The sequence below is a fragment of the Mirounga leonina genome, unplaced genomic scaffold (assembly GCF_011800145.1).
Source record: "Mirounga leonina isolate KUSES-001 unplaced genomic scaffold, KU_Mleo_1.0 Mir_171, whole genome shotgun sequence".
NCBI lineage: Eukaryota > Metazoa > Chordata > Mammalia > Carnivora > Phocidae > Mirounga > Mirounga leonina.
In genome coordinates this window covers 5596236-5621976 of record NW_023270436.1, presented here as the reverse complement: position 1 = coordinate 5621976, position 25741 = coordinate 5596236, and the positions used below count along the sequence as shown (strand labels likewise).

General features: G+C 62.1%; 2 protein-coding genes across 9 annotated transcripts in view; one reads left to right on the top strand and one right to left on the bottom strand.

Annotated features, from left to right (window-relative positions):
- The first annotated feature begins 10 nt into the window (after positions 1 to 10).
- On the top strand, positions 11 to 14310 carry LOC118018390 (refilin-A). Its single transcript, XM_035016856.1, has 3 exons — positions 11 to 414; positions 11867 to 11976; positions 13647 to 14310. The coding sequence occupies exons 1-3, from the start codon at positions 208 to 210 to the stop codon at positions 13978 to 13980; spliced, it is 651 nt and encodes a 216-aa protein (XP_034872747.1). The 5' UTR covers positions 11 to 207; the 3' UTR covers positions 13981 to 14310.
- A 7035-nt stretch (positions 14311 to 21345) lies between these two features.
- NCOR2 (nuclear receptor corepressor 2) overlaps positions 21346 to 25741 on the bottom strand; it is a 212453-nt gene continuing 208057 nt past the window's right edge. For 3 of the 8 annotated variants that reach the window (XM_035016825.1, XM_035016826.1, XM_035016830.1), the window contains 3 exons: positions 24349 to 24570; positions 23121 to 23300; positions 21346 to 22500 (listed from right to left, as the gene is read on the bottom strand). In XM_035016825.1, the coding sequence (XP_034872716.1) occupies positions 22319 to 22500; positions 23121 to 23300; positions 24349 to 24570 (584 nt within the window). In that variant the 3' untranslated portion in view covers positions 21346 to 22318. The remainder of the gene's footprint in view (positions 22501 to 23120; positions 23301 to 24348; positions 24571 to 25741) is intronic. The other 5 variants (XM_035016829.1, XM_035016831.1, XM_035016832.1 and 2 more) reach the window with 3 other exon arrangements.

Here is a 25741-nt window from a genome sequence, read left to right as displayed (position 1 = left end):
CACCGAGCGGCCGGGTGGCGGCGGGGAGCCGGGGAGCCGGGGCGCGGGGGGCCGGGGGGGGGGCGCCGGGCCTGACGCGCCGCCGCTCGGCTCTGCCCGCGGGTCCCGGGCGCGCAGTCCTCGGCCCGCCGCCCGGCCCGGGCCCCGGAGCGCGGTGGAGGAGCCCCCCCCGAGGAGCCGGGGGCCCGCGCCCCGCGCCCCCCAGACATGGTGGGCCACCTGCATCTGCAGGGCATGGAGGAGAGCCTCAAGGAGAAGAGCCGGGAGGGCTCGCTGGACAGCCCCGACTCCGGGCTGCCCCCCAGCCCCAGCCCCAGCCCGCCCTTCTACTCGCTGGCGCCCGGCATCCTCGACGCCCGCGCGGGGGGCGCCGGCGCCCCCTCGGAGCCCCCCGGACCCGGCGAGGCCAGAGCGGTAAGCGCGCGCCTTCGCTCAGAACCCGGGCCGGGACCAGCGAGGGGCGAGGGGCCGCTCTCGCCGCGCCCCCAGACGCGGTGCCTCGGAAGCCGGGCCGGGCCTCCCCACCCCCCGCGTCCAGAAGGGGGCCCGGTGACAGCGGTGCTCCGCGGGCGGGCCCGGGCCCGGAGGTGGAGGTGGGCCGGCCTGACCCTGGACCCGGAGACCTGTCCCTGGCGGTGGGCCTCTCTACGGAGCGATCCGTCTTGCTGTCAGCCCCGAAGGGCTAGGGGGTGAGGGGACACGCCCGGAATTCCCAGAGAAGTTGGCTCCCGGCTGGGTGGGCTTGAACCCCAGGTCCGAGCGTGTTGGTGACATCCGTGGCCAGGGCCCTTCTGCTCCTGACCCAGGTCCCTGTTTACTATTCCCAGGGCTACCAGCCTGAAAGCCTTTTTTTAAAAAACAAAAAAACAAAAAAACAAAACAAAAAACAAACCCAGACAGTAACCCTTCCTTCTCTGGATGGTGAGGGATGTTGACGTGGAGCTGAGGCGTGCCTGGGGGAGGCTGGAACCCCAGGGCAGGAGACTCAACAGTTTTCTCTGCCCCCCGAACTTAGTGGGGCCTTCAGGTGGATTTGGGTGGGCACCCAGCTTGGCGGCTGGACCGAGCCAGAGTGGCCCCAGGCCGGTGGGAGCAAAGTGGGTGGGATCCAGCACCTTCCTGACTTGAGAAATGACAAGATGAAATTGGGAGGTCGCTGACGATCCCAGTGGCATTCCCCACCCACACCCCCCCCCCCATTCTTGCCTGCTCTCTGCACGTCTTAACATCTTTTCTGCCAAGTGTATGTGCTGGCCCAGCTCCAGCCCGACTCCGCTTTCCTGGGGCCCCAGCGATGCTCACCCGGCACCTCACAGGGCACAAAATGCCTCCCCCCAGCTGAAAATCCTCCCAACAGCAGGAGGAACGCTTGCCTTGCCTCAAGCCTCACAACATGAGTTTCACTTGGGCCTCCCTTGCTCCTCAGTCCGGTGAGTCCCAAACTTGCCTGGGCCTTGGCATCTCCCGGAGATTTCTTTGAACAGTACCCATGCCCACCTCCCAGCAGACATCCACGTTTTGTTGGTAAAGACTGTGACCTGAGCGCCAGGATTTTTAAAACCTCCCTAGATGATCTGATGTGCAGCCCAGTTTGGGAACTATTATCTTAGACCAAAATCACACGGTGAATTTGAGCATTGGGCTGGGGGTGTGGGGGGGGGCGGAGCATTGAGGACTTGTAGGGGTGACAGAGGCTGTTTGCAGGAGAATCAATCCTGCGGTATGAATGCACCAGCTTTCCTGCAAGAGGGGCTCGGACTTGGCACGGCTGCTTGAGGGGTATTTGTGCTGTGCATGTGGGGAGTAAATCCGGTGTCCAACGGGACAGGGCTTAGAAAGGGACAGGGAGCCAGTTCCTTCCCCTTTAGTCTTTGGATGACCCAGAGTCCTCCTTAAAGAGGGTTTTCTGGAAGCTTTCTCTGCCAGCCAGGCCAGCCAGGCCAGCCAGGGGCAGCCATAAGAACTGTGTGCCTGGCTTCCTTGTCTTGGCTGTTCTGGTTGATTTTATTTTTTTTTCCCCCTTCCCTGCTAACTAGGGAACTGTGCTGTCCCTGATCTTTTAATTTGGCTTGAAGGCAAAACCTGGGGCTATTTCCGCCCAGGTGATTCTCTGGGGCGTTTAGGTAGCCCTTCCCCCAGGCCAGAAACTCTCCTAACCCCTTGACGTACATCGGCTCCTTTGCTTTCCACAGTATCCCAATGAAGTAAGCACGCTTATTACCCCATTTTCCAGAGGGCCAAGTGAAGCAGGGGTTAGCGACTTACCCAAGGTCACTCTGTTGTTGGTAAGTGGCCTTGCTGGGATGGAACCCAGGGAATATGGATCCTGAGCCTTTACGCTTAAACTTTCTATTATCCTGCCTTTCACTCTGTAGCTAATTAACTACCTTGTGTAGGTTTATTATTATTTTTTTCAATCCAAAACCAAAATGCCTGGGAACCTATGGGGTTTTGAGATGCTGCTTTTAATAAAAAGAGAGGAAATGGTTGCCATGGGCAACCTCTTCTCAGCCCCTGGGCCTGCAGCTGGGGCCCCGCCCACCTAACCCACAGGGCACCCCACCTCCTGGTGAACTCCCGACGTTTAACAGCACCCTGCTCACTGCTGACTCACCCAGCATGCTTTCCAGGTGCAGACTTAGGCAGGTTATCCGCCGCCCATCTCGCACGTCTCTGGGGAGACGGACAGGAACCCGTCCCGCATCTTGGAGCCGATGGTGTCAAATGCCCAAGCGGAGGCTGGTGGCCTGTGGGACCCGGTTTCCTCTGGCGTCCCCTTTGGTGCCATGCGCCAGACCATATGGGTCTGGGTGTCAGCCTGGTTTGCACGGGCTGTTCTGGCACCCGGTTCCCGGCCCTGCTACCGCAGCCAGGGGCGCGAGCTGCGAGTGCTGTCCCCGGTCCCTAGCTGGTGAGGTCCTCACCAGCTTGTGCCCCTGCTCAGTATGCTGGACACGAATGTTAAATTTGCTCGCGCTTCATTTCATCCCCGAGGTCCCGTTCCCCACCCCTCGCTTTGTGTCAGGAGGCTCACTCATGGGCTGCGCAATGCCCCATTGACGCTGGGTGTCTGGCTGGCGGCGAGACTGCCTCCGCCCAAGCGGGCAGAGGCACTGGGGCCAGGCTGGGTGTGAACGCGCCTCCCCACCCCGCCTTCACCGTGGGTTTTCCTTGCTCACTCGTTGGAGCAAAGAGAGTCATGTTCCTGGTGATTCCCAAGTCAAATGACGAGGTCGGAACCAGTCATTCGTCCCACCAGTACTTACTGGGCACCTACTGAGCGCTGTGCACTGTTTTGGACGGCGGGCCACATAGCACTGAACAAGATGTGCAGGGTCCCCGCCCTCATGGAACTGGTGTTCTAGTGGGGGAGACAGAGGTCACCAACTTAGATGGGACACCATACCAGCTGGCTTGAGAAGTGTTCTTAAAAGGTTGGGTAAGGATGCGATGCCATAGCGGGGTGGTGGGGAAAGTGGTGGTTAACAGAAACCAGGACGAAGTGAGCGCGTGGACGTGATGGCTCTAGGACTAAAGTGTGTGACAGTCCAAGAGGACGGCAAGTGCAAAGGTCCTGAGGTGGGAGCAAGATAGGTGTGTTCGAGGAGCCGAGAGGAGGCTGACAGAGGCCAGAGCGGGGACTTGTGGGCCAAGCTGAGGCCAGAAAGTAAAATTCCCTCTGGTCTTCTAAACATGTACTTGTGACTATTTTATTTTTATCTTTCAAAAGGCATCCTGAGCCCCCACAGCCCCTCGAGTTAGAGACTCAAGTCAGACTTGACTGAGAGGTGTCGTGAGGCATGGGGTCCGTGCGGGACTGGCCCCACGCGGGCGCCCTGCTCCCCTGCAGGACAGAGGGACAGCCAAGGCTGCCTGGGGGCCAGGAGGGCTCGCCTATCAGCTGCACTCCGCCCACAAACGAACCAGGCCAGGTGAGGGACACAGCGTGAGCAAGGCTTGCGCCATCCGTCCGTGCCGCCTGCGAGCTCCCAGGGCCGGGACCGCCCGCTCGAGGTCGAGCAGACCCCCGATGTCCGCCCTCCCGCCTCCCGGGCCTGCCCGGCCAAGCTGTGGGGACGGAGGGACGCTGTGGGGAGAGGGACAGGCTGCCTGTGGGGGAGAGGGGTGTGTGCAGCAGAGACCGCTAACAGGGATAGTTCGGGGAACTTAGGCCAGCCCCGTCTTAGGCCCTCAGGGAGGCCGCAGACGGCACCGGGGGTCTCAGGCCATGCTCTCTGGGCGCGTGTCTGAGAGAATAGCCACCACTTGGGCGGGGGGGAGATGTGGGCAGATCTGGAGTCTGTGGGGGTGACGGTCTGGGCTGGAACCCACTCAGATGTGGAGATGGGGTTCTCTTGCCCAGGGCTCTGTCCGTAGCCGGTGGCCTGGGCTCCGTCACACATGGCTTCTGTCACCCCATCCGGGCTCCCGGGCTGTTTCTATGTTGAATGGGCTTCTGAGCAGCATGCCTGAGAATTTCCCTAAGGATGAGGTGCTGCTTCCCTGGACCCGGATTCTGGGAGGAGCCATGTGGGCCCGGTGTAGGGAGAACCAGCGGTGGGGAGTGAGAGGTCTGTGCCCCATCCTGGGAAATTTCCCGGGGCTGCCCAGCCCTTTGAGAACACCCATGGTCACGGCCGCCTCCTGGGAGCTGGGCTGTCACCGCTCCCCCTCCCCGCCAGGAGTCCTGGATTTTCTCAGTCCTGTTTCTGGACCGTGAGGGTGATACCAAGGATCACAGAGGGAGGTAGGGATTTCGGGAGTTAGTGCCCGGAGTTGGGAAGGATGGAAGGATGGAAAGAGGAATGAATGCATGCATAAATGGACAGATGGGTAGATGGACAGATGGATAGGTATGTATGAATGGACCAATGGATGAATGGACAGATGGATGGATGGACAAATGGGTGGATAGACAAATGGACAGGTGGATGGATGAATGGACAGACAGACTGAGGAGACAGAGGTCAGTCCCCATGGCCCCCTGGCAGGCTCTTCGGTGTGTCCCTGACTAGTGAAGGTGTCTGAGCGAGCTCAGGTGGAAGAGAGCCAGGTGCGTCAGGCCAAGGTGGGAGGAGCCCCGTTTGCAGAAAGGGAGGTTGGGAGGAGGGACGGGAGAAGAGCCAGAAACAGTGGTGCCTCCATTCAGCCCTTGTGTGCTTGACCCTGGATGAATTGGCCTCCAGCAAAGTCTCGGTGGTGGGCTCACCTGTCTGAGAAGCTCCAGTTGTATCTTTCGAGTGGAAAGGAGACAAAGAGGCCCGCCCCCTCCCAGGTGCTCTGGAGAGGGGCCAGCGAGCAGGAACCACCTTCCTGGGAAAACCGGCCTTCATTGGCTGGCAGGACCTCGTAGGTGCCCGCCCGAGCTCCCTGGGGCTGTGCAGCCAAGTGACGAAATGGGGGCTTAGAACAACAGACATGCCTTCTCTCAGTTCTGGAGCCAGGAGTCTGAAGTCAAGGCCTCAGGAGGGCCATGCTCCCTCCAAAGGCTCCAGGGGGGGATCTATCCCGTGTGTCTGTTCTGGCTTCTGGGGGTGGCTGGCAATCCTTGGGGTCAGCCTCTGCCCCATCCTCGTGTGGCCGTCTTCCCTGCATGTGTCCCACAGTTTCCCCGCTTATAAGGACACCAGTCAGTGGATGTAGGGCCCACTCGTACCCAGTAGGACCTCATATTTGCAAAGACCCTATTTCCCAGGCCAACCTGCCACCCACCGTCTGGCTGGCTTGGGTCTATCTGGCCGCCTGTCACAAGGAGCAGGCTGGTCCTTGAGCCCTTGCCTCCAAGCTGATGTTGGTGTTTGCTTAGTTTTCCTGCTTTGGGTGTCAGACCTCGGGCCTGTGGGGTGAGTGCTGGGCCCGTGACGCTTTGTGGCTCTCCAGGGAGACTCCGTGCGGGGACTCCTGGGCTCCCCCCACCAGGCCTGTTCAGCTCCACGGTGGTGCCATGTTGGGGGAGGACAGTGAGCCTAAGGAACCCCCTCCCCACTGCTCTGGGATTTGTCCCATGGCCCCAGGCCCTGTCGTAAGAAGAGTGGGAACTCTTGAATGTCTCCTTCTTGGATCACTTTCCTCATGGGTGAAGGTCACAGTCAACAAATCCCAAATGCACACCGAAGATAATCCACTTTAATTTGGATAGCCGCAAAAGCTGTCGCCGGCTGCCAAGGTCAGTGACCTGGAGGAAAGGCCATTCTAGCCGTTGCAGAGGTTCCACGTGGCTTTGGTGAGGACACCTCTCCACTGAGTCAGTGGAGGGGGCGTCTCCCTAGCGGTCTCTCTCTTTCTGCAGGAGCAGCAGGGGGCTCTGGACCCCGCCTCCTGTCACACGTCCTCCATGGTTGGGGCTGGTTGCTCCCTGCCGGAACGGAGAGCTCACGGCCGCCGTGTGTCCCCTGGGTTGGGCACAGACACCACTGGGCTGTCCCTCCGTGTCCCTGGCGGCCAGGCTGGGACCCCTGGGCAGGCTGGGCTGTCACCCCGAGACACGGAACTCTTACAACAGAGCAGTTACCTTCCTTTGCCGTCCTGTGGGCTGTGCCTGGTTCGGCCGCCAGGAGGGGGGGCTCCGAAGCACCCCTGTGTGTTTGTACTTCCAGCCAGCGCCTATTTATCCTCACCCGGCGGCTCCTGGGAAGGCCCATGAATCACAGGCCGAGGCAGTGGGGCCTCCGGACCCCGCTCCCTCTGGGGCCCGCCCTGGGCCCCCCACCTCACCCCCAGCCTGCCCAGGAGACCAGAGAGCCGGCCTGCTCCCCCAGACTATAACAGGGCCCTCCCAGCTGGGAGCCTCCATCTGGGGTGCAGAGGGCCTGGGGGTGGTCTCCGCTCGTCTGTGCGTGGGACTCGCTCGTTCCTCCCCTGCCCCTGCTTCCCAGAGCTGCAAGGGGATCCAAATCCCCCTAGGTCACTGGCCAGTCCCACGGGGTAGGCCTCACGAATGGCACGACCTTATCATATAGGTGGCTGGGCGGCTGCCGGCGTGTTCTCTTCAGGACCGAACAAGAATCCAGGCATCGGCGGGGGCGGGGGGGACTTCTGGGTGGCTGGGTGAGGGCGGTGGGCTGTCCCTGCTCCAGGTAGGCCCGTGGCCGGCGGAGCAGGTGCAGGGGCATTTGGGCCCCCGCCCCCACTCCGGCGGCCCCCAGCCTGGCGACCCCCACCAGAACGTGACCCGGTCTTGGAGGAGCTCCTGTTCCAGGGCGGTTGGAAAGTCCTTCCAGGGCCAGTGCTGTGCTTTCTTGGCTGTGAGAGGTGCTTCCCTTGCCCGCTCTCCAGGCTGGCTGGGTTCCATGGGGCTGGCACTACCATTTTGATGTTAAAATAACCCTGCATCCAGAAAGACCCAGCTCTGAGCTTCCGGACGGGCCCGTGGCTGCCAGGGAGGCCGAGCACCGCGCGGCCGCCGCCGCCTTCCCCCTGCGCCTGTCCCTGGAGCCCCGCAGGGCTGTCCTGGGCCCTTGGCGGTGACTTCCGGAGCTGTCTCGCCACCCAGGCCCACTGGACGCCAGCCTGCGTCTGGGTTTTTGCTGGCTTCCCATATCTCTCGCACAGCACTTCCAGTTTGGGTAGATTTTAGATGTTTTTCCACTGGGGCCCTTTGGAAAACGGTGCCCAGAGCTCCAGCTTCCCAGCCCAGCCAGTGAAGCGAGTCTTGTCTCCTCTCCTGGTAGCCAGTCAGGGAGCGAGGTCCGGCCGGGATGTGGCTGCTCCCATGGGGCGCTCGGGGAGGTGCCAGAAGGTCTGGCAGTTTCTTGATCCTGGGTCAACCCCAGGGGATTGTGCCGCTCAGCTCTGCAACAGCACGGAAGGCTCTGCCCCTCAGAGCCGTCCTCCCTGCTCCCTAGCTTGGGAGTTATTCTTTCGGGAGGGGTGGGGAGAGCAGGGTGGGGTGATGAAAACCAGCATCAGGCTTCCTCTCTCTCTCTCCAGCCGTTCCACTGATCTGGACAGAAGAAACATCTCCAGAAACCTTAGTCCCCTCACATCCCTGCATCATTCTGTCTTCTTCTATAGCCAATGTCATGCCCTCTTGAATAGGAGGCACCCTGGAAGGCACTGTGCCTCATCCCACCCACACAGGGTCTGGCACACAGTAGGTGTTCAGCCCACAGCAGGTGCTCAGCAAACAGTAGGTGCTCGGCAAACATTAGGTGCTCTGCAAACACTTGTACACCTTTGGGGAAATGCCACCCTTTAGATAATGCCTTTGGGGAGAGAGCATTATTTTGATAAACATCAAATCGTGGAGTTTTATAGGTGGGGTCAGTTGGTGTAACCAGATGAGCCACGGAAGATGCCAGAAGTGCTTCAGTCTGGTCACTGTCCTCCTACCCCTTTAAATTCAGTCTCCTGAAAGTGTGTGCTTGCTTCTGGAAGTGTTGTCTCAAAGCTCACAAGGGTGTGGGCTATGTGGCTTCGCTGCTCTCCAGGGAGGCATCCCCTCCCGTGGACCTTCACAGGAAGGAGGCCTCCTGCTACAAGCCAGTTTGTATACAGGGCTTGCTCTGTGCCAGGCCCTGCCCCACACATTTGCAGGCTCTGTGGCCTGTCACCCACCCCGGAGGCCAGGAGGCTGCTGGCCAGAGGGGGGCTGCCTGCCCCGAGTCCTCCAGGGCATGGATGGCTATCTAGTGCTGCTGGAACAGACCGCCCCACGGTCGCTTAAAGTGGCACGTATTTATTATCTTACAGCTCCAAAAGTCAGAAGTCTGAAGTGGGTCTTGCAGGCTAAAATCAATGGTTTTGAAGACTGCGTTCCTCCGTGGAAGGTCGAGGGGAGAATCATGCCTTGTCTTTTTCACCTTCTAGAGGCTGCCTGCATCCCTTGGCTAGAGGCCCCTTCCCCCATCCTAAGGCAGCAGAGCAGTGTCTTCAATCTGACTGCAACCCCCTGCTTCCCTCGGATAAGGACGCCTATGAGCGATCGTGCCAGGCCGCCGGCTAGCCCAGGGTCCCCTCCCCATCTCAAGATCCCTAACCTAACCACATCACAGTCCCGGAGATTAGGGCACGCATATCTTTGGGGCATTATTCCACCTGCCGCGCCCAGGAAGGAGACAGCAGTTGGCCCTTTGTGGGCCACTCACTCTGTAAATGCCAGCGAGATGTGGGGCCACCTTGAGGACAGCTACTGGGGGCTTTGGGGGACCTCCTCCTCCTTCTCCAAGCCTCCGATCCTTTCTCCCTGTGGCCCTTGGCTCTTGTTCTGGGGACGCTGTGCTCGGCTGGGGAGGGGCTGCCGGCGATCCTGTCTGTAGGCTGACCCCAGACAGGCTTGGGCCCGGCCCTGGGCTACCGAGTCGGTGGGGGCGTCTTTGCACGTGAGAGTTCTCGCCTCTCAACAGTGCAGGGGCCGTGAGGTGCCCAGCCCTGGGTTAGACAGCCCATCAGGTCCTGAACGTTACGGAGCTCCTGGTCTGGGGGTGACAGACACACAAAGGGGTCGCCGCACCGGACCAGGGGAGAAGGAACCAGAAGGACGTTCCTGGTGCAGGAAGCAGCATGAGCCGAGGCACAGAGGCAGCGGCGGTGTGGCCGAGGGCATGAGGGACACGTGGGCAGAGGCCAGTCCCATGCGTGCGAGAGGCAGCTGAGGAGTGGGAGTTGAGGGCATGGACTCTGGGACCAGACCCTAGGGTTCAAATCCTAGTTCTGCCTCTTCCTAGCTGTGTGGCCTCAGGCAAGTTACTTGGTCGCTCTGGGCCTCTGTTTCAGCATCTATAAAATGGGGAAGCTAATAGCAGCTCTCTCTGGTCGAATGAGTGAATGCGTGGAGAGTGCCCAGGCCAGTGCCTGGTGCCGTCAGAGCTCAAAAAGCATGGGCTGCTGGGATTTAGCCTCATCCTGGTGAAGACCAGGAGGACCTGGGTGGGGAGGGGACAGGTCCAGGAAATCTCAGGTCGATGAACAGTCAGGTCTTGGTCTGTGTATGATTCCTCATCCTGTCCGATCCGGGGGGTGGGGGCTGGCCTGGAGGCTGAGCCCTTGCGCTTGTGTCTTAGGACCCTCCAGAAAACTGGGTAAAATAAATGAATATCCTTTAGAACAGTATTGTCCAAGAGAACTTCGTGCGGTAGTGGGAATGTTCTAGATCCGCACCGATGGTACAGAAACCATGACTTCACGCGGCTGCTGAGCCCTTCAAGTGCAGCCGGGGCGACTGGAATTTGTCATTTGTTCAGTGGTACTCAGGTTACACTGCGATCATCCCGTGCAGCTAGTGGCTACCGGCAGGGACAGGGCAGCCCGAGAGCAGCGTCCCCAGAGGTGGGGGCTGCAGGAGACGCGTGGAAAAACTTCCTCTGGATGGTAAGATGTAGGAGCGTGGTTTACAGGCAACCCCAGACTTCGGGGACAGGACAGTGTTGAAGGAAAAAGGAAGAGGAGTCCGTTCCAAAGACGAAGGGCATTGGGAGTGTGGGTGGCAAGTGGACACAGCAGGAGCTGAGGAGTGGGCAGTGACGGGGGGCGTCTGGGGGGCTGGGCCTCGTCTGTGTCCCACGGCCCCGTGGGTCTCAGCTGGTGGAGCGGGGTGGGCAGGGCTGGGGTCGGGGTGCTGTCTGGGGCTGAGGTGACCCCTCAGGGGCCTGATTGGGTGGCGTTCCAGGAAACGTGAAAGTGCAGGCCCCGTGACCTGTGGGGCCAGAGTTCACTCCACTCCACCCTTCAGATCACACCTCAAGGGTCACTTCCACAGGGAGGCCCTCCAGGATTCCCCGATGGTCAGTCCCCCCACAGCCCACCCCAGCACCGGCCCAGTGACTACAGCCCTCACCGCAGTTGGAATTTTAGGCCTTGAGGGGTCCTGTGAAGACCAGCGGAGGATTCAGGCAGCAAGCCGCAGTCTGGATCCCAGGAGAGCACACAAGGCTCCGTAAATGAACGGAATGGGAGGCCCACCGCCAGTCCCCTGAGCTCACTGAGCGCTCGCTGAGGGCACATGGAGTCACAGCAGAGGCCGGCCGGGGGGTGGCCCCGCGTGGGACACCTGCTGTCAGACCGGCTAGTGACCCGAGGCGACCCTGCGTCACAAACATCCCCAGGCCGTGCTGTATTGAAAGCAGAGGTGTCTTTCTGGCTCTCACTCGGCGTTCGTGGTGGCTTGACCGGGACGTTGAGACCCGGGCCATCTGCCTTCCCGAGGAACCAAGGGTCTCAGGCTGGCGAAGAGCTCAGCGATGGGGGACCTCACCCCGGCGCGAGACACTGGGCCCGGCGGTGCCATGTGCCCCTCGCCCCCAGGGCCTGGGGGTGGGTTCCCGCCCCACGAGCGAAGGCAGAGTGCAGGCGCTCGCGGCCGATGGGCTGGTAGCCACCCTGGAGGTGAGACAGGAGGCAGGGCTCAGATGGAGCAGCTCCCGGTCCTTGCCCGGCTCAGGTGTCCCCACCTCCTGAGGACGTTTGTGCCGCTGTGTCCCTCCTCCCAGAGCGGGGGCCCTCTCGGCCGGCCTGAGACCCAGGCGTGCCCTCAGCCTCGGGCGGCACCAGGCAAGGTCAGGAGCCAAGGTGGTCTCAGTGCCCCGCAGGGCTCCCGACTACCCGTGTCACCACGGGGGCAGCCTGGGGGGCCTTGAGCTCGGGGTCCCAGGGCTCCAGGGCTCTGAGCCGGCTCCCGGGGCGTGCTGTGGGCTGGGGGTTGCAGGAAGAGGCCATTACCACAGCCTGGGAACTGGGGGGCAGGCTGGTGGGGGGGAGCCGAGGGCTCAGGGGGCTGTGCTAGGGGTGCTTCTTGATGGACCCCACGAAGCAGGCTTCCAGACCAAGCCAGGGCTGGAAGGATGTGAGGCGGCCTTCTTGTGCCCCGTGGGGAGCTGGGGCCACAGGGCCGAAGGGCTGTGTAACCCCATGTCTGTGGCTCTCCTTACAGCCCCCTGCCCGCCCCCCGAACTCCCCAGCGCTTGAGATGAGGCCCCGGATGCTGCCTGTGTTCTTTGGGGAGAGCATTGAGGTGCACCCAGAGCCCACGCACGAGATCCGGTGAGTGGGGCTGCAGGGCGGGTGGGGGTGCGGCAGGTGCTGGTCTCGATGCCCCATGGGGAAGGGGGGCCATGCTGTGGGCCCAGCAGGCTCTCCACCCCCCCCAACCCCTAGGCAGCCCTCTGGTTGCTGTTCCCTGAGGAGGAAAAACCGAGGCTTGGCCAGCGATGAACTGATTCTAAGAGACGCTGACCCAAGGGGACCTTCTCTGTCTCTCTCCTGTGCTCTGGGTCTGCACCGCCATTTCCCCCCTGCCCTTCTTCCCAAATCTGGCTGATTTTATTTTAATCCAACCTTCCAGAAAGTTTGCACAATGATCAGCCCTCGCACACCTCACGTAGCTCCCTCCCTCCTCCGGTCCTGCCGGATGTTTCGGTATCCGTGACCCAGCCCCGCACAGGCAGCTGGGGACCCCCTTTTCTGCTCAGGGCTTGGCAGGTGTCATGTGAACACAGAGTTTGCTCTGGGTTCCTGGGACTGTCGTGTCTCCTTTATCCACTGAGGAGTCCTTGACCGCACCCATACCAGGTGCGCTCCCGCGTGTGGGACAGCTTAGGTGCATCTGGACTTCTGGGCTAAGGTGACCCCACCAGGAGATTTCCTGCATTGGTTTGCCCTCCTCGGAGGGCTTCTGGGGATCAGGATTCCCGAAGGTGGAGTCCAGGGGCCACGGGTCTTGCCCATATATCCACAGGATCCTCGGGCATAGATCTGTCCACGTCAACCTGGGCCGGCCAGGGAGGCCGGCTGCGCCCCCCACCCCCCAGCTCAGGACGCGGTCCCAGGAGACAGATGCATCCACTTGACCGTTCGTTCTTCCCAAAGAGCCCCCGTTATTTAAATGTGGACTAAGACGACCAGCCGCCCCCACGTGGGTACACAAGAGCTTGACTCTCGGGCCCTCCGATCCCCTTCACGAGCTGACCGTCTGTGGGGCTGCGATGGGGGACGAGGCAGGTACAATCCCCACCCTCCCGGGGCTTTTGCCTGCAGTTTGCTTTTTGGAGTCTGGAAGCAGAGCTCTGGGCCACTGAGCAGCTGCTCGCTCGTAAGGGGGTCACGCACATGGGGGTGTCGAAGCTACTTTTTGGGGTAACTTACTTTGGTATAATTTCAAACTTAGAGCAAAGCGTCAGGGAGAGCACAAGGAAGCCGCGCGTCCCCGTTAAACAGATTCACTCTTCCTTACATTTTGTCCTGTTTGCTTGAACATCTGCGCGCTCTCTCCTTCTTCATAAACGAAACTTTTGTCTGAACCACTGGAGACAGGCAGTTGGTGGCATCCCGACCTCTAGCCCCTAATACTCTGGCGCCCCTCCCGAGAGCGGGGACATACATCCTCTCGTGTAGTGACACCCCCCCCCCCGCATCCCCACGGCACAGATTTCGTCCGCTGCCCCCCCATGTCCTTTCACGGCAGATTTCTAGCCCGACTCTCCGCCCGACTCGGGATCCACCCGAGTCACGGGCCGCGTCGAGTCCCACCGCTTTGGTGTCCAGCAAGCGGGCACGCTCCCTCTGCCGTTTGGCCCTGACACTTGGGGAGAGCCCGGGCCATTCTGGTCGGTGGTGCCCTGCCCACGTTCACGGAGCCCCGCTCCCCGACGGCGCGGGGGGGCAGCGGGCGGCCCCCATCCCGGGCTCACCCCGCCCCCCCCCGCCCTCCCCAGCTGCAACTCGGAGGTCAAGTACGCCTCGGAGAAGCACTTCCGGGACAACGTCTTCTACGCGCCCGTGCCCACGGTCACGGCCTACAGCGAGACGATCGTGGCGGCGCCCAACTGCACGTGGCGCAACTACCGCAGCCAGCTGACGCTGGAGCCGCGGCCCCGGGCCCTGCACTTCTGCAGCACCACCATCATCTTCCCCAAGCACGCCAGGAACACTTTCCGGACCACCCTGCACTGCAGCCTGGGCCGGTCCAGCCGCTGGTTCACCTCCAGCGTGCACCTCCAGCTGTGCGGGCACCCCCGCCTCCTGGGGCCCGCGGCGGCGGCGCTCTGACGGGGCGGGGCCGCCCCCCACCGGTGACCTTGGCCTGGGGGGGCCCAAGGACGGAGTCCGCGGCTCAGCCTGGAGCCGGGGCAGGAGGGAGGTGGGGGAGGCCCGTCGCAGTGTGGCGGGCTCCCTAAACACGTCTCTTTGATTAGCTCGGAATCGGGGGAGGCGGCGCGGGCGTGGCGCTCTGAAGGTGCGGTGGGTGGTGGCCCGCCCCAGGCTCCTGGCCGGAGAGGGCAGCCGGGCGTCGGTGGCGCGCCCGTGGAGCCCAGAGCAGCCTGGACCGGAGGGCTGCTGCAGCCCCTCCAGACCCCCGGCCACCCCGTCTGTCCGGGGCTGCCGGCCTGGCTCCCAGGCCGTGGGCCAGGGAAGGGGGGGTGCCACCCCAGACACCCACACTCCTGGGCAGAGCTGTCTCCAAAGTGGGCCCTTCACTGGCACGTGGCTCGGCGAGTGGCCCGGGCTGAGCGACCGGGGCGCCGTTGAGCCGGGAGGCTGGGCACAGGCCAGCCGCTGAAGCCAGGGCTCGTGCTGGTGAAGACCTGGCCCGAGCGGCTCCCGTGTCCTGTGCCCCCAGGGACGCAGATTGAGGGCACAGCCCCCCTAAATGGAGGCCTGGGAGCTCTGCGGCCAGAGCCTCACCCCCAGGGCGTCCCTGCCAACCTCTGTCCGCGCAACCCCAGCCGGAGCAAGACTCTCAGCCCGGAGCCTCCGTGCCAGGTGCCAAGGGGAGGCGTCGAAGCTCTCAGAACGTCCGCCGTCACCTGCGTGAGGGTCCGGGCTCAGCTGTCGGCTTAAAGAGATACTATGGGGGTTTCTGCACGTGGTGATGCCACACGGGCCGCAGGGCTCACCTGGCGTGTGATGCCAGGACGCGCCAGGGCCCAGGGACCACGGTCTGGTGCCCCAGGAGCCCCCAGTGTGGCCTGAACGGACCCGGCGGGTAGGGGGCTGCCCCGCCACTCCCATGGTCACCCCCCACAATGGGGGTGAGAGAAGCAACTCCGAGCTCACGTCCAAGAGAGGCAGAGTGCCTGATATATTTTTATAGATCTACACAGACGGTGCATGTTCTCTCCACAGTCTGATTAACAAATAACTTAAGAACCTGACTGATCATCTTAATAAAATGTGCAAACCCAAAGAGGCTCCCCCTTCTGTGTTTCTGAGCCCCTCAGATCCCATGGGATGGGGGACAGGTTTTCATAGGCCCCTGTACTCTGTGACTATCCCTCTTCTTCCCACCCAGGCTTAGCTTCAGGGAACCCCGCCCCCCCTCAGCCTCTCCTCTGCTCACAGGGAACAGGGAGGTGCTCAGAAGGCTCAGAACCCTGTACCCCACCCTCTTAGCCCCAGTGGGCACAGCTTCACCCAAGAGCTGGTGAATAAATGCAGAGACCCAGGCCCCACCATGGGATTCGGGTCTGGGGGTGGTGCCAAAGGATCCTGGGAATCTGCATTTTTTTTGGTACCCAAATGCTTTGTGCCCAGCCTCTCGGCCCCCTGCACTGATAGCCCCCCAACCCCTCCCCCGAGAAGGGCCCCAGCTGCCTCTGCAGAGAAGGTCGTCCCAACCCCTGTTACAACTTCTCTCCACCTCGTCCACGTCTTCGGAGCGGCCCCTGGGGCCCCGGGTTGTGAGTGCTATTAGGGAGACACTCGACTGCCACGGGACACTGTCCCCTGGGAATTGCAAAGTCAGACTGGAATTTGCCCCACCCCCACCCGCCCCGGGGCCTCTGGAGTTGGTGGGCTGAGCAGTGGGGTGTGTTTTGACATAGAGGCTTTTTGCAGGGGACAGATCCCTCATTCGAGGGGGGTGGGTTGCAGGAGTACAATGGGCAGGGTCATTTGTGGCCTCCTGATGCCGGGCCCTGAGCCTGCCGGTGTGTCAGATGGCATAATTGTAAAGCTGTCCTAGCTGACTCCTTCAGCACCCGGTATGCTCCCGATGCTGGAAGAAACATCCCATGTGGTTTCACTCTGGTCAGCCGTACCTGCTGAGATGGCGCACTCCTGTATCTCCATTTTACAGAGGAGTAAGGCACAGAGAGGTTAAGTAACTTGCCTGAGGTCACACAGCGAGTGGGAGGCAGGGCCAGGATCGTACCCACTTGGCCACCTGCCTTTGATGGAGGATGGTCTCTAGCGGGGTGGGGCCAGAGGGTGAAAACCAGGAGGGTCAAGGACAGGCTTCGGTCACTTTGAGGAAGACTCCCGAGGCCTCTGTGGGCTGTGTGGACAAGCCTTAGGGACCCTGAGAACCCAGCCCGTTTAGAGATGGGATTCTGTGTGGACATGCGTGCTGGGGGTCGCATCATTTGTACCTAATCAGTCCAACTGCACAAGGTCCATTTCAACCACGATCTTGATCTCCTCCCACTTGGAGGAAGAATGGGTTGGGCTTCTGGACCTGTGCAGTTATGATGCGATGAATCCAGCGACCTTGGGGGTACCCCTGGGGCCGCCCTTCAAGAAGGAACTTCCGAGGTGCACAGGTAGCTGACAGCCTCCAGCTGCAGCTTTCTGGCCCCTGCCTGGGCCCCCCAGCATGAGTCCTCGCCCTGGGGGGACTAAGACGATGTCTTTCCCTTCCCTTTCCGGGCATCACCTCCATCCCAGCCAGGTCTCCCAGACAGAGAGCCAAGTTGGAGTCCCTGACTGCTCCCTGTCTCCAGGGGGCTGTGTGAGGCCCAGCCTGGGAGGAGGAGAAAGTGGGGAGCAAGGGCAGCTGCCCAGAAGTCCCCCAAGCACACCCCGGTTTTCCTGGGAACCCAGAAGACCTGGAGGCCAAGCAGAAGAGATGCCAGATTCATCTAGATCCTTGGGATTTCCACCCCCCAAATAAAGAGACCGGAGCGCAGTGCCCCTGCGCCCAGGCTCAGGCTGCGACCTGCCTGGCCCTGCTCGCGCCCTGGACCTAGACGCACTAGGAAGCCCCCAGGGGGCAGATGTCACTCACGCAGTCCCCCGGGCACAGGAGACCACACTGGGGACAGGCCCCGTGGCTGGAAAAAGGGCACGTCATTAACATCTCTAAGCATCTGCCAGATGGGCACTCGCTCTCGCCTCCCAGGCTGTGGGAGGTGAGAATTGGCGCTTGTCGAGCCTCTGCTGCAGCTGACCCGGCCGGGAGCCTTCCTGGGGGCAGGGCAGGGTCTCCTTCACCTGCGCCCGGGGAGAAGCCCCTCACGCGGGCCCGCTCTGGCCCCAAACACCCCTCCTGACCCTCTGCTGCGGTCACTCCTGCCATCTCCGGGTTCACACCCACGAGCCTCGAATCAAACTCAGCAGCCCCCTCCCCCCACACAGGTGTCCCCATCCTCTGGACGCAGTCCTGTCCCCTCCTCCCCAGAGTGGCATTGACAAGAGCAGCTAGTGAGGTCTCGGAGCACTCGCTCCATCTGCAGGCCGCCTGGCCCCTTCATCCTCACGGGGGCCCTGGGAGGTGGCTGGGGAGAAGTCCTAGTGCAGAAGTGGGACCCGGCCGCTGGTCTGTCACACGGCCGCCAAGCCCGGGCTCCCCGGAGGATCCATCCACACGATGGCCCTCCTTAGCCTTCTCGAGGACAGGGTGGCCAGGGAGCCCTCCCCCCAGCAGCTGGCCATCCCTTTACTCCCCAGACATGCAAATCAGAGCCCCTTGCATTTTCTATCAAACCCTCTTTGTCCGTTCCTTGCCTGGTGGCCCTGTCTGAGTCCCACACAGGTGAGGGAACAGGGTCTCTGCAAGAGAACAACAATGACCACACCATCCCCTTTTACAGAGGCGGTGACTGAGGCACAGAGGGTTCAAATGGCTGGCTCAGGGTCACACAGCCGTTAAGTGGCTGGTGAAGGTGGAGCCCTCGCCTGCCCCGACCCACTTCCCGGGCAAGGGGGGGCTCTGTCCTGCCCTTCTCTGCTGTGCCACCCCCATCCTGGCCCCCCACTGGTCTCAGAGGCTTCTCTCTCTTTCAATCCATCCAACACGCTTGCAAGCCCATGTCACCCCAATTTCAGAAAACCAGCAAATTACCTTATTGGGCCCCCACATTGACTTGCATGTGGCCACCTTGGGCTCCCAAATGTCCCTGTCTGGTCTCTCCTCCCAGCCTTGGCCCACACAGGCTCCCTCCATTCAGACCATCCTCCCCTCCCCTGCCCTCCCAAGAGCTACCACCTCCAGGAAGCCACCCTGACTGCTCCAGTTCGGTTATCACAGTGTCTGCGTTCCCCAGTCCCAAGAGGGCTTGATCTGAGCCAAGCCCAGTGCCTTGGGGACCGGTCTGTCCCTGCCCTCCCTGTGGGCGACGGCTCTCTAGGCTGGGCCTCCTCCTACCACATGAGCACCGACCGGAGACCTCCAGCCAGACAGAGGGAGGAACCAGGTTCTCAGCCAGGGTCGAGCTCCGACCTTGGGCACCCACCCCCGCCACCGTCCTGAGGGCTGCAGACCACCCCATCAGAAACACTGGGCTGTTTGCTGAGAACACAGATTCTCAGGCTGAATCCTAGACCTACAGATTCACATTCATATTCTCTAGTCCGGGCCCAAGAATGTGCATTTAGCCAACTCCCCAATGTCCCAAGACACACGGACCTTTGCCAACCACTGTCCTTCACTTTACAGATCATATGCTGGTTTCCTATTAGATCAGCTCCTCACAGAGTCAGTTCAACCCAACACTGTTGCCCGGGGAGCTCAGTCAGCAACAGGGCAGGAGGGAAAAACAAGAGCTCTGTCCTTGAGGGGTTCTGTCCGATTCGAGACACGGGTAGCTCAGTGTGTTATCAGAGACCCGGAGGGGAAAGAAGATGGTGAGGTAGGAGATCTTAGAAGAGGCACTGTCCCAGCTGGGTTTTGAAGTGTGTGTAGGAGTTTTCCGGGGAGATGAGGGTCCAGGGAACAGCATAGGCCTCCGTCTCAAAGATGGAACAGTGAGAAAAGCAAACAAGACTGGGGTGGAATGAACTCTTCGGGGGTTGAGGACTGGTTGATCGAGGGTGGACGACAGGGTGGCCATGAGCTCTCCCTACACCCCCGTGTTGGGTCAGGGCCACTGGCCCGCAGAGGAAGACAGACAGAGCTGCTAGATGGTGTTGGCTCTGAGGCCACAGAGACGGGCTGGCGGAGAGGACCATGCGCCCCCCCTCCCAGATCACTCTGGTCTAACTGCGGCTGAGGGAGGTGCCACAGGATCCTGGGTGGCACCAGCATGTGTGGCCCAACCCTGGTGGCTGGTGTGGCCAACACAGGCTGACCCATCCTGGATTCCACTTGGGGGCTGGCCTACGCCCCGAGTGGAGGAGGGAGGCCCTAGCCAGGACAGGACCCTTTGGTGGCCCGACACTGCCACCTGCCTGCCGGCCTCAATACTACAGCCCAGGTGCCCGGCTGAACCCTGTGGGGGATGCACGAGGCCCACGGCCACTCACAATGTCCCCAAGGCTCCACAGAACGTCACCACCAGGCCAGGCTCCAGGCCTCTCTGCTCGTCTCGCCTCATGCCACAGGCTGGCAGGAGAAACTTAGGGTGATACAGAGTGTCAGGGAGGCTGGGCAGAGTCCCTGGAGGACTTGGGCCCCTCCTCCAGCCCCACTCCTGGGGCCTCCCACATACACACCCTGGGGAGGTGGGGTGCCGGCCAGCCGGGGGAACCGGGCACCAGCAGTATGGAGCTTGGGCAGGGGATGGCAATTTCTGCCTCCAGGGGACCCTGGTTCTCTCGCCTCTGCCCACTCGAATCCCATGGGGTCTCTACAGTGCTGAGCGTAAGGCTGGGTCTGGTGAGGGGCAGGAGCGCCCTGGACCCGCGGCCACCCTCGCTGGCGACACCTCATCGGAGCCTTGCCCGGCGGTTTCAGAACTGAATAAATGCTATCCCCTTGGCCAGACACATCGGCCTGTTAGCAAGCTGGCGGGGCCAGGCTGGGCTCCTCTCTGGGTATTTGGGGGTGTCTGTCCCTGGGGGGGCCAAGGGGCCAGCACCCCTGGGCCAAGAGCCTGAGGGACAGGGGCAGGGAGGATTCCAGGACCATGATGCCCAGGCTTAGCAGGATGCGCAGAAAGAGCCTACCCTGCGGAAGATTTTGGGAGCTTCACTTTTAGTCCTAGACCCCCGTGAGGGGCAGAGAGCCCACCTCCCGAACACCTCAGAGCTCCCAAGGGTCCCAGAGACCCAGGGCCGCCCCCAAGAGCAGACCCCGGACTGGGCATGGCAGCCGGCGGCCTTCCAGCCGTGTGCATCCCTGACTGCCGGCTGTCCACACGTCGGGCAGGCTCTCTGCAGACGGGACTCTGCAGACAGAGCCCGAAAGGGACACAAGTCGGTGGCCCCTCAGCCCACAAAGGGGGCCCACCCTGGCTCTGCCGGGCTGTAGGTTCTCGGACTTCTGCTTGAGAAGGGGGTGGGCACGAGGTCCACATTCGGGCCAGTGACGCGTGGCGGTGGCTGATAGGTGGCTATTTGGCTCTTGGCTGCAGGGGGCCCTGAGGCCAGGCCAGAGCGGCGGCGGGGGGGGGGTGAGGGAGGAGCCCTTACGGGTGAACAGGCAGCGGGCACCCCCCAAGGGCCCACCGCACACACCCGCACACGTGCAGGGCGGGCAGACAGCATGGTGGGCAGTGAGACCTCCCCAACGCCCTTCCAGAATCAGGCACCCAGCCCGGCAGTGCGGGCTGGGATTTGCCCCAGGGACCCAGGACTGGGTGAGAGTCTGGAGGACACGGCACGGGCCAGGGTGGCAGACGAGGTGGCCACAGGGGGGTAAGGAGCAGGCGAGGGCCAACAGCCTCTGTCCGTGGCCTGACAGCCGGGCCTCGCTCGTCAGGAACACGGGAGGCGAAGCGCGGGGCGCCTTTCGGGGACACCTTCTGCCAAAGCTGCAAGCGGCCGCAGCTTGGTGGCTATTTCAAGACCTGGGCAGGTGAGGCTTGTTCTCCCTTCTGCCTCGCATTCAAAGAAAGCGGTGACGGCTGGGGGTCTGTTTCTGAGCACGACGCTGGCAGGAATGGAGTGAAAAGTACTCAGCGGTGACGAACTGACGGTGACCATCTTGAACACGACTGCGGTGCTCTCTCCGTGGGTGTGGGGGCGGGAACCCCCCCAGGTGTGCGTGTCGGGTGCCCCAGCAAGGTGTGCGGACTCGATACCGTCCGCTCACAGGTATGAATGTCCGATGCTCTCAGCACGTGTGTGACTGTTCGAACCCCTCATGGTGACATTCTTACCGTGGATGGAAATACTCACCTGCAGAGGGGACGCGTCTGGTGCGCTGCGGGGGGTGTTTCCTTGCCCCTCCAGGGTCACATTCCCGCTGTCCCCCGAGGCCCCAGGCACCCGCCCTCCTGGCTGCCCAGGCCGAGGGAGAGAAGCAGCCTTTGTAACTTGAGTATAATTTGCCTTTTAATGAGAACAACGTGTGTAAATGACAGAACGCCACCGCCGTACGCAGATGGCGGCCACAGAATACCCATCAAATTCATTCTGCCCAAGGAAGGGGGAGAGGATGCAGGGGCGCTCACCCCCCGCCCCCCTCAGTCCTGCGGACGATGGGGTCACTGGCTGGCGGCCTGCACACGCCTCTTGAACGGGAAGCAGAGATCGAAAGCACAGCAGCAATAATACTGGGTAAAGTCCTTCCTTGCGTAAAACATCTGAATTAATTCATTGAAGGTATCAAAAATATACCCTGTAAACCAATACATCATTTACACCTGCCTTTCCTTCCCACCGCTGCGGCAACGCTGTGTGAGACAAACAGTCCAGTTCCTTGGGGCGTCCGCTCGCCCCAGACCGCACCTGGCCCTTTCGCCCGCCCATCCGGCCCAGCTGGGTCTCCCGCGGTCTCGCTGACCGGGGCAGTCCGTGGAGACCGGGACGAGAGCGCTGGGGGCTGGACAGGGCCCGTGTCCGTCTGTCCAGAGCGAGAAGCGGAATGGGGACGGAGGGAGGGTGCGGGGGCTGCTAGCTCAGTTTAGACTTTGGTTCCAAATGTGTTAAGGGGGGAGGCAGTGGCGTGGGAGGTGCGTGGTCATCCTGCTTTGGGTCCCTGGCCGCCCCGGCTACGTGCGTGTGGCCACCACACGCCGCCGCGCCCCCTCCCCGGCCCCTCCCCTCCCGAGCACCAGGTAAACATCCCCTGAGTAAGGTCACTGCACAGGACCAGCCCGGGGCGGGAGTCGTAGTTAAGGCTTTAGACAGGCAAGGATGCCGGCTCTGGACGGACGGACTGACGGGCGCGCAGGCAGACTCAGGGGCTCCTTCCTCAGTGGGGGGAGTCGGCGGCTGCCCCGCTCCTTGCCCGGCTGCTCTGGCCACTCGCTGGGCCCCGGCGCCGCCCCCCACCCCGTTCTGACAGTCACTCGCTGTCGGAGAGCGTCTCATACTGCGAGCACAGCAGCGGCTTGGGCTCCTCGTCCCAGGCATGGTGGGGGCCGGCGAGGGGCCCGCTGCCCGCGGGGAGGCCAGGTGGGGGTGGGGAGGCCATGACACCCGCCTGCAGCCGCATGATCAGGGGGTTGTAGGGAAATGGCGTGGAACCTGCCGGAATGACCCGGAGAGACCGTCAGGAGGCCCCCGTGAGCTGGGGACCCCCCGATGGGCCCACCCATCTACCACACTGGGGACTGGGCCTTGGGCCCCCCACCCCGGTCTGGCCACTGTCCCAACCCCTCCTAACTCCTGCGAAGTTCCTCAAAATTGCTCATCTCTCCTCACCGATATCGTGCCCTGGCCACCTGGGGCCTAGGCCAGTGGGGGCCTCTTGGCCATTTCTGCCCTTGCCCCTTGGCCCAGGGCTCTCCTGAACCTACATCAGATCAGGCATGTTCCCACTTACAACCCTCCGGTGGCTCCTCGCGCTCACCAAGAAAACCTGGCTCCCTGCGACCCGCCAAGCCTGTGGGATCAGCCCCCTCTTCACTTCCTGAACCCTCCCCTTCTTCTCTGGTCAGGGCCAGAGGCCAGCTTCCCTGGACAGCCCAAAGCACACTCTCTCTCTCCACCTGGGCCCTTCGGCCATTTTCTTAGAAGAGGCCAGACCACGAACTCTGCACACAGTAGGTGCTCGGGCACCCCACCCCCCTCGACTCCCGATGACCCGTGCATCCGGTGGACGGACACCCAGCGGGCCCCCGCACTCCCCACTCCCCGAGGCCCACCTGCGGACGAAGGCCGGTCCTCCCACACGCGGTTGGTGAGTGGGGTCCGGCGGTTACAGTCCCCCTCCGAGTGCACTGAGGAGACCGAGGGTGGCCGGTCCCCAGACGCCAGGCCTGGGGCCGGGGACTTGGCTTTTCGGCTGCTCGGTCTGCCAGAGACTTTGGCCTTCCCGCCACCACCTGCAGGGGGACACACAGGAAAGGGCCACGTTGGACTGTGAAGACAGCACTCACATGGTGAGGGTGGGGGTGGGTGAGGCCCTGGCTGCTTGCCTCTCGGGTCCCCACGGAGGGGGAGGACAGCAGCTCGGCCCCGCCGGGATGCCGAGGAGATCGACCAGATGGACAGATCCAGCCCTGGGCCCGAACCTAGAGGTGGGTTTCTACTAGGGGAGTGAGTTTAACTATTTTCAAAGGCCCCTCAGGCTGCCCTGAGGCCCACCTACCCACCCAGTGGCCGATACCCCGAGCATGAAGCCTCAGGCCTCTGGCTTGACCCTGACCATTGCCCCAGGACTGTGTTGGGGCTGGGAAGGCTGTAGGCCCTCTGCAGAGAAGCCGGGACCCCCGAGGCCAGGCCTGCGCCCCTGCTAAGTCCAGAAACTTCCTGGAACCAGACTGTCAGGTCAAACAAATGAGCCCGAGGTCTCCTTGCTCAGATATGCAGTCTTGATCAGGGACCTGGGGCAGAGGGGGAGCCGGCCCCTCTGCTTTCCCGACTCATCTGAGTTTGGGGCTAGCACACAGACACAGGCGTCCGCCCCATCAGGTCCCAGGCCAGCCAAGGTCACACACGATGGCCCCAGCAGATGTTGGACCCACGGGCCTGGCTGTCAGGAAGGGTCACCCTGATCCACACAGAGGTGGGTCCTTGCTCTAGCCTCATCTCCTCTAAGGAGACACAAAACGGGCCCGGACGTGGGCATCCCGGGGACCTGTGTCCAGCAGGGGAGGAAGGCAGGGCAGGGCTCGGACAGCAGTGAGTGTTTTTAGAAAAGCAGCAGCTCCTCTGGACCTAGTGGGCAAGGGGAGGGCCGGGGCTGTGCCCGCCCAGATGGGGATTGGCCAACTCCAGACCCACGTCAAACACGCACAAAAATAAAGTCACAAGCTCCAAAGCTGGAGGGGGTTGGTCAGAGGAACGCGGAGGCACAAGATTAAGGACACCGGGATGGGGACAGACGGGGCGGGTGGGACTGGAGGACCGAGGCGGGGGAGGCCTGCAGACCTGGCGAGGTGAGTGCGTGTTCGCTCCGTCCGTCAGCAGCGGTTATGGGTATAGCAGCGGGCAGGCTGGCACTGGCATTCAGAGGGTTAAAAGCATTGGCGCTGAGCGGGGGCTCCTCCCACTGATCATATTTACCCATGAGCGCCTTTCTAATAATGGCCTCCAGCCCCATGTTGGTGCTGGCATGCTCCTGCACCGCCTGGCTTCTGCAGGTCATGAGGCCTGGGAGAGAGACACACACAGGGGCCGGGGGGCCGGAGGGACAACGGAGAGAGGAAGAGAGAAGCGGGGGGGAGGGGGGGGGGAGGAGAAGAGAGAATACACAGTGAGCACATTTTGGCAAAGCAACATGTTTCTCCATTTCTCTAACCCCCCTTATTTTCCTGCAGCTTGGTGATGGGGTGGGGGCCCCCCTCGGACTCAGGCCCTGGGGTTTGGGGGTTTGGGAGGCGAGATGACCACCCCCCAGTCTCTCTCCTACTCTGCCCTCTGGGAAATCAGAAGCCCCTTCGCCCCCGCTACCCCCCAAAATCCCAGCTGGGGCTGCTTCTCTTTTAAAATTCCAAGTGGCCTTGAAGAGGGAGTTGGGGAAGGTGTGTGCGCGCGCATGCGTGTATGTGTCGGGGGCGGAAGTCAGAGGGGGACGCCCTGTTTGGGGAGACACAGCTGGGAAACCAGGTCAAGCCAGAGCTTGGTACTGGGTGTGAGGGGTCCACCCTGGGTCCCTGGGGCTGGTGGGGGCTGAGGAAGAGACTCTGGGAGGGAAGGTGACCCCCTCGAGGTCTGAGACCCTCAGTGCCCACAACCCCCCCTGCTCCCCAGCCCCCCACCCCACGCTGGGCCTAACTCTCCTCCCCCAGCCTCTCCCCTGCCTGCCCGGGAGCCACGAGGAGAGAGAGGTGCAGAGACGGACGGTGAGGTGGGGGTCGTAGCCATGCAGTTACTGTGCGTGCGGGGGACAGGGCAGAGCTAGAGACACTTGCATGACCGCCCCCAGCCCGGCCACCTCGTCACGAAGTGGTCCAGTCAACAAACTGGTCCCCGCCAGACCCCTGCAGACACCCGCTATGTCGTAGCCACGTGAATCCGGCCTTTTTCATTCACCAGATGTTCTGTCCCTTTCTTGTTTTCTTGGGGATCGTTCTGGGGACTTCCACAAACCCCGGGGACGTATCTCTTCTCCACATTTTTGCTAAACCAGACCTTGCCCACGAAGCTCAAGCCCCCTCTGCCTGTTGTCCTCGGGCAACGTCTGCATGGATTTTAAAACTGGCACTCCGGCCAAGGGTATGGAAAGCAGGCGGCCGGCGGGCGAGGCTTTCTGCCCCCCACCTCGTCCGTGAACTACATGGACTCTTGGCCGCTTTGAGAATCACGCTTCAGGCAACCATTT

What these genes read in the sequence shown, in the direction of transcription:
- LOC118018390 (XM_035016856.1), top strand. Translation starts at nt 208, where the DNA reads ATGGTGGGCCACCTGCATCTGCAGGGCATGGAGGAGAGCCTCAAGGAG. An exon ending in GACCCGGCGAGGCCAGAGCG is followed by an intron (nt 415 to 11,866) that starts GTAAGCGCGCGC and finishes CTCTCCTTACAG; the next exon opens with CCCCCTGCCCGCCCCCCGAA. An exon ending in GAGCCCACGCACGAGATCCG is followed by an intron (nt 11,977 to 13,646) that starts GTGAGTGGGGCT and finishes CGCCCTCCCCAG; the next exon opens with CTGCAACTCGGAGGTCAAGT.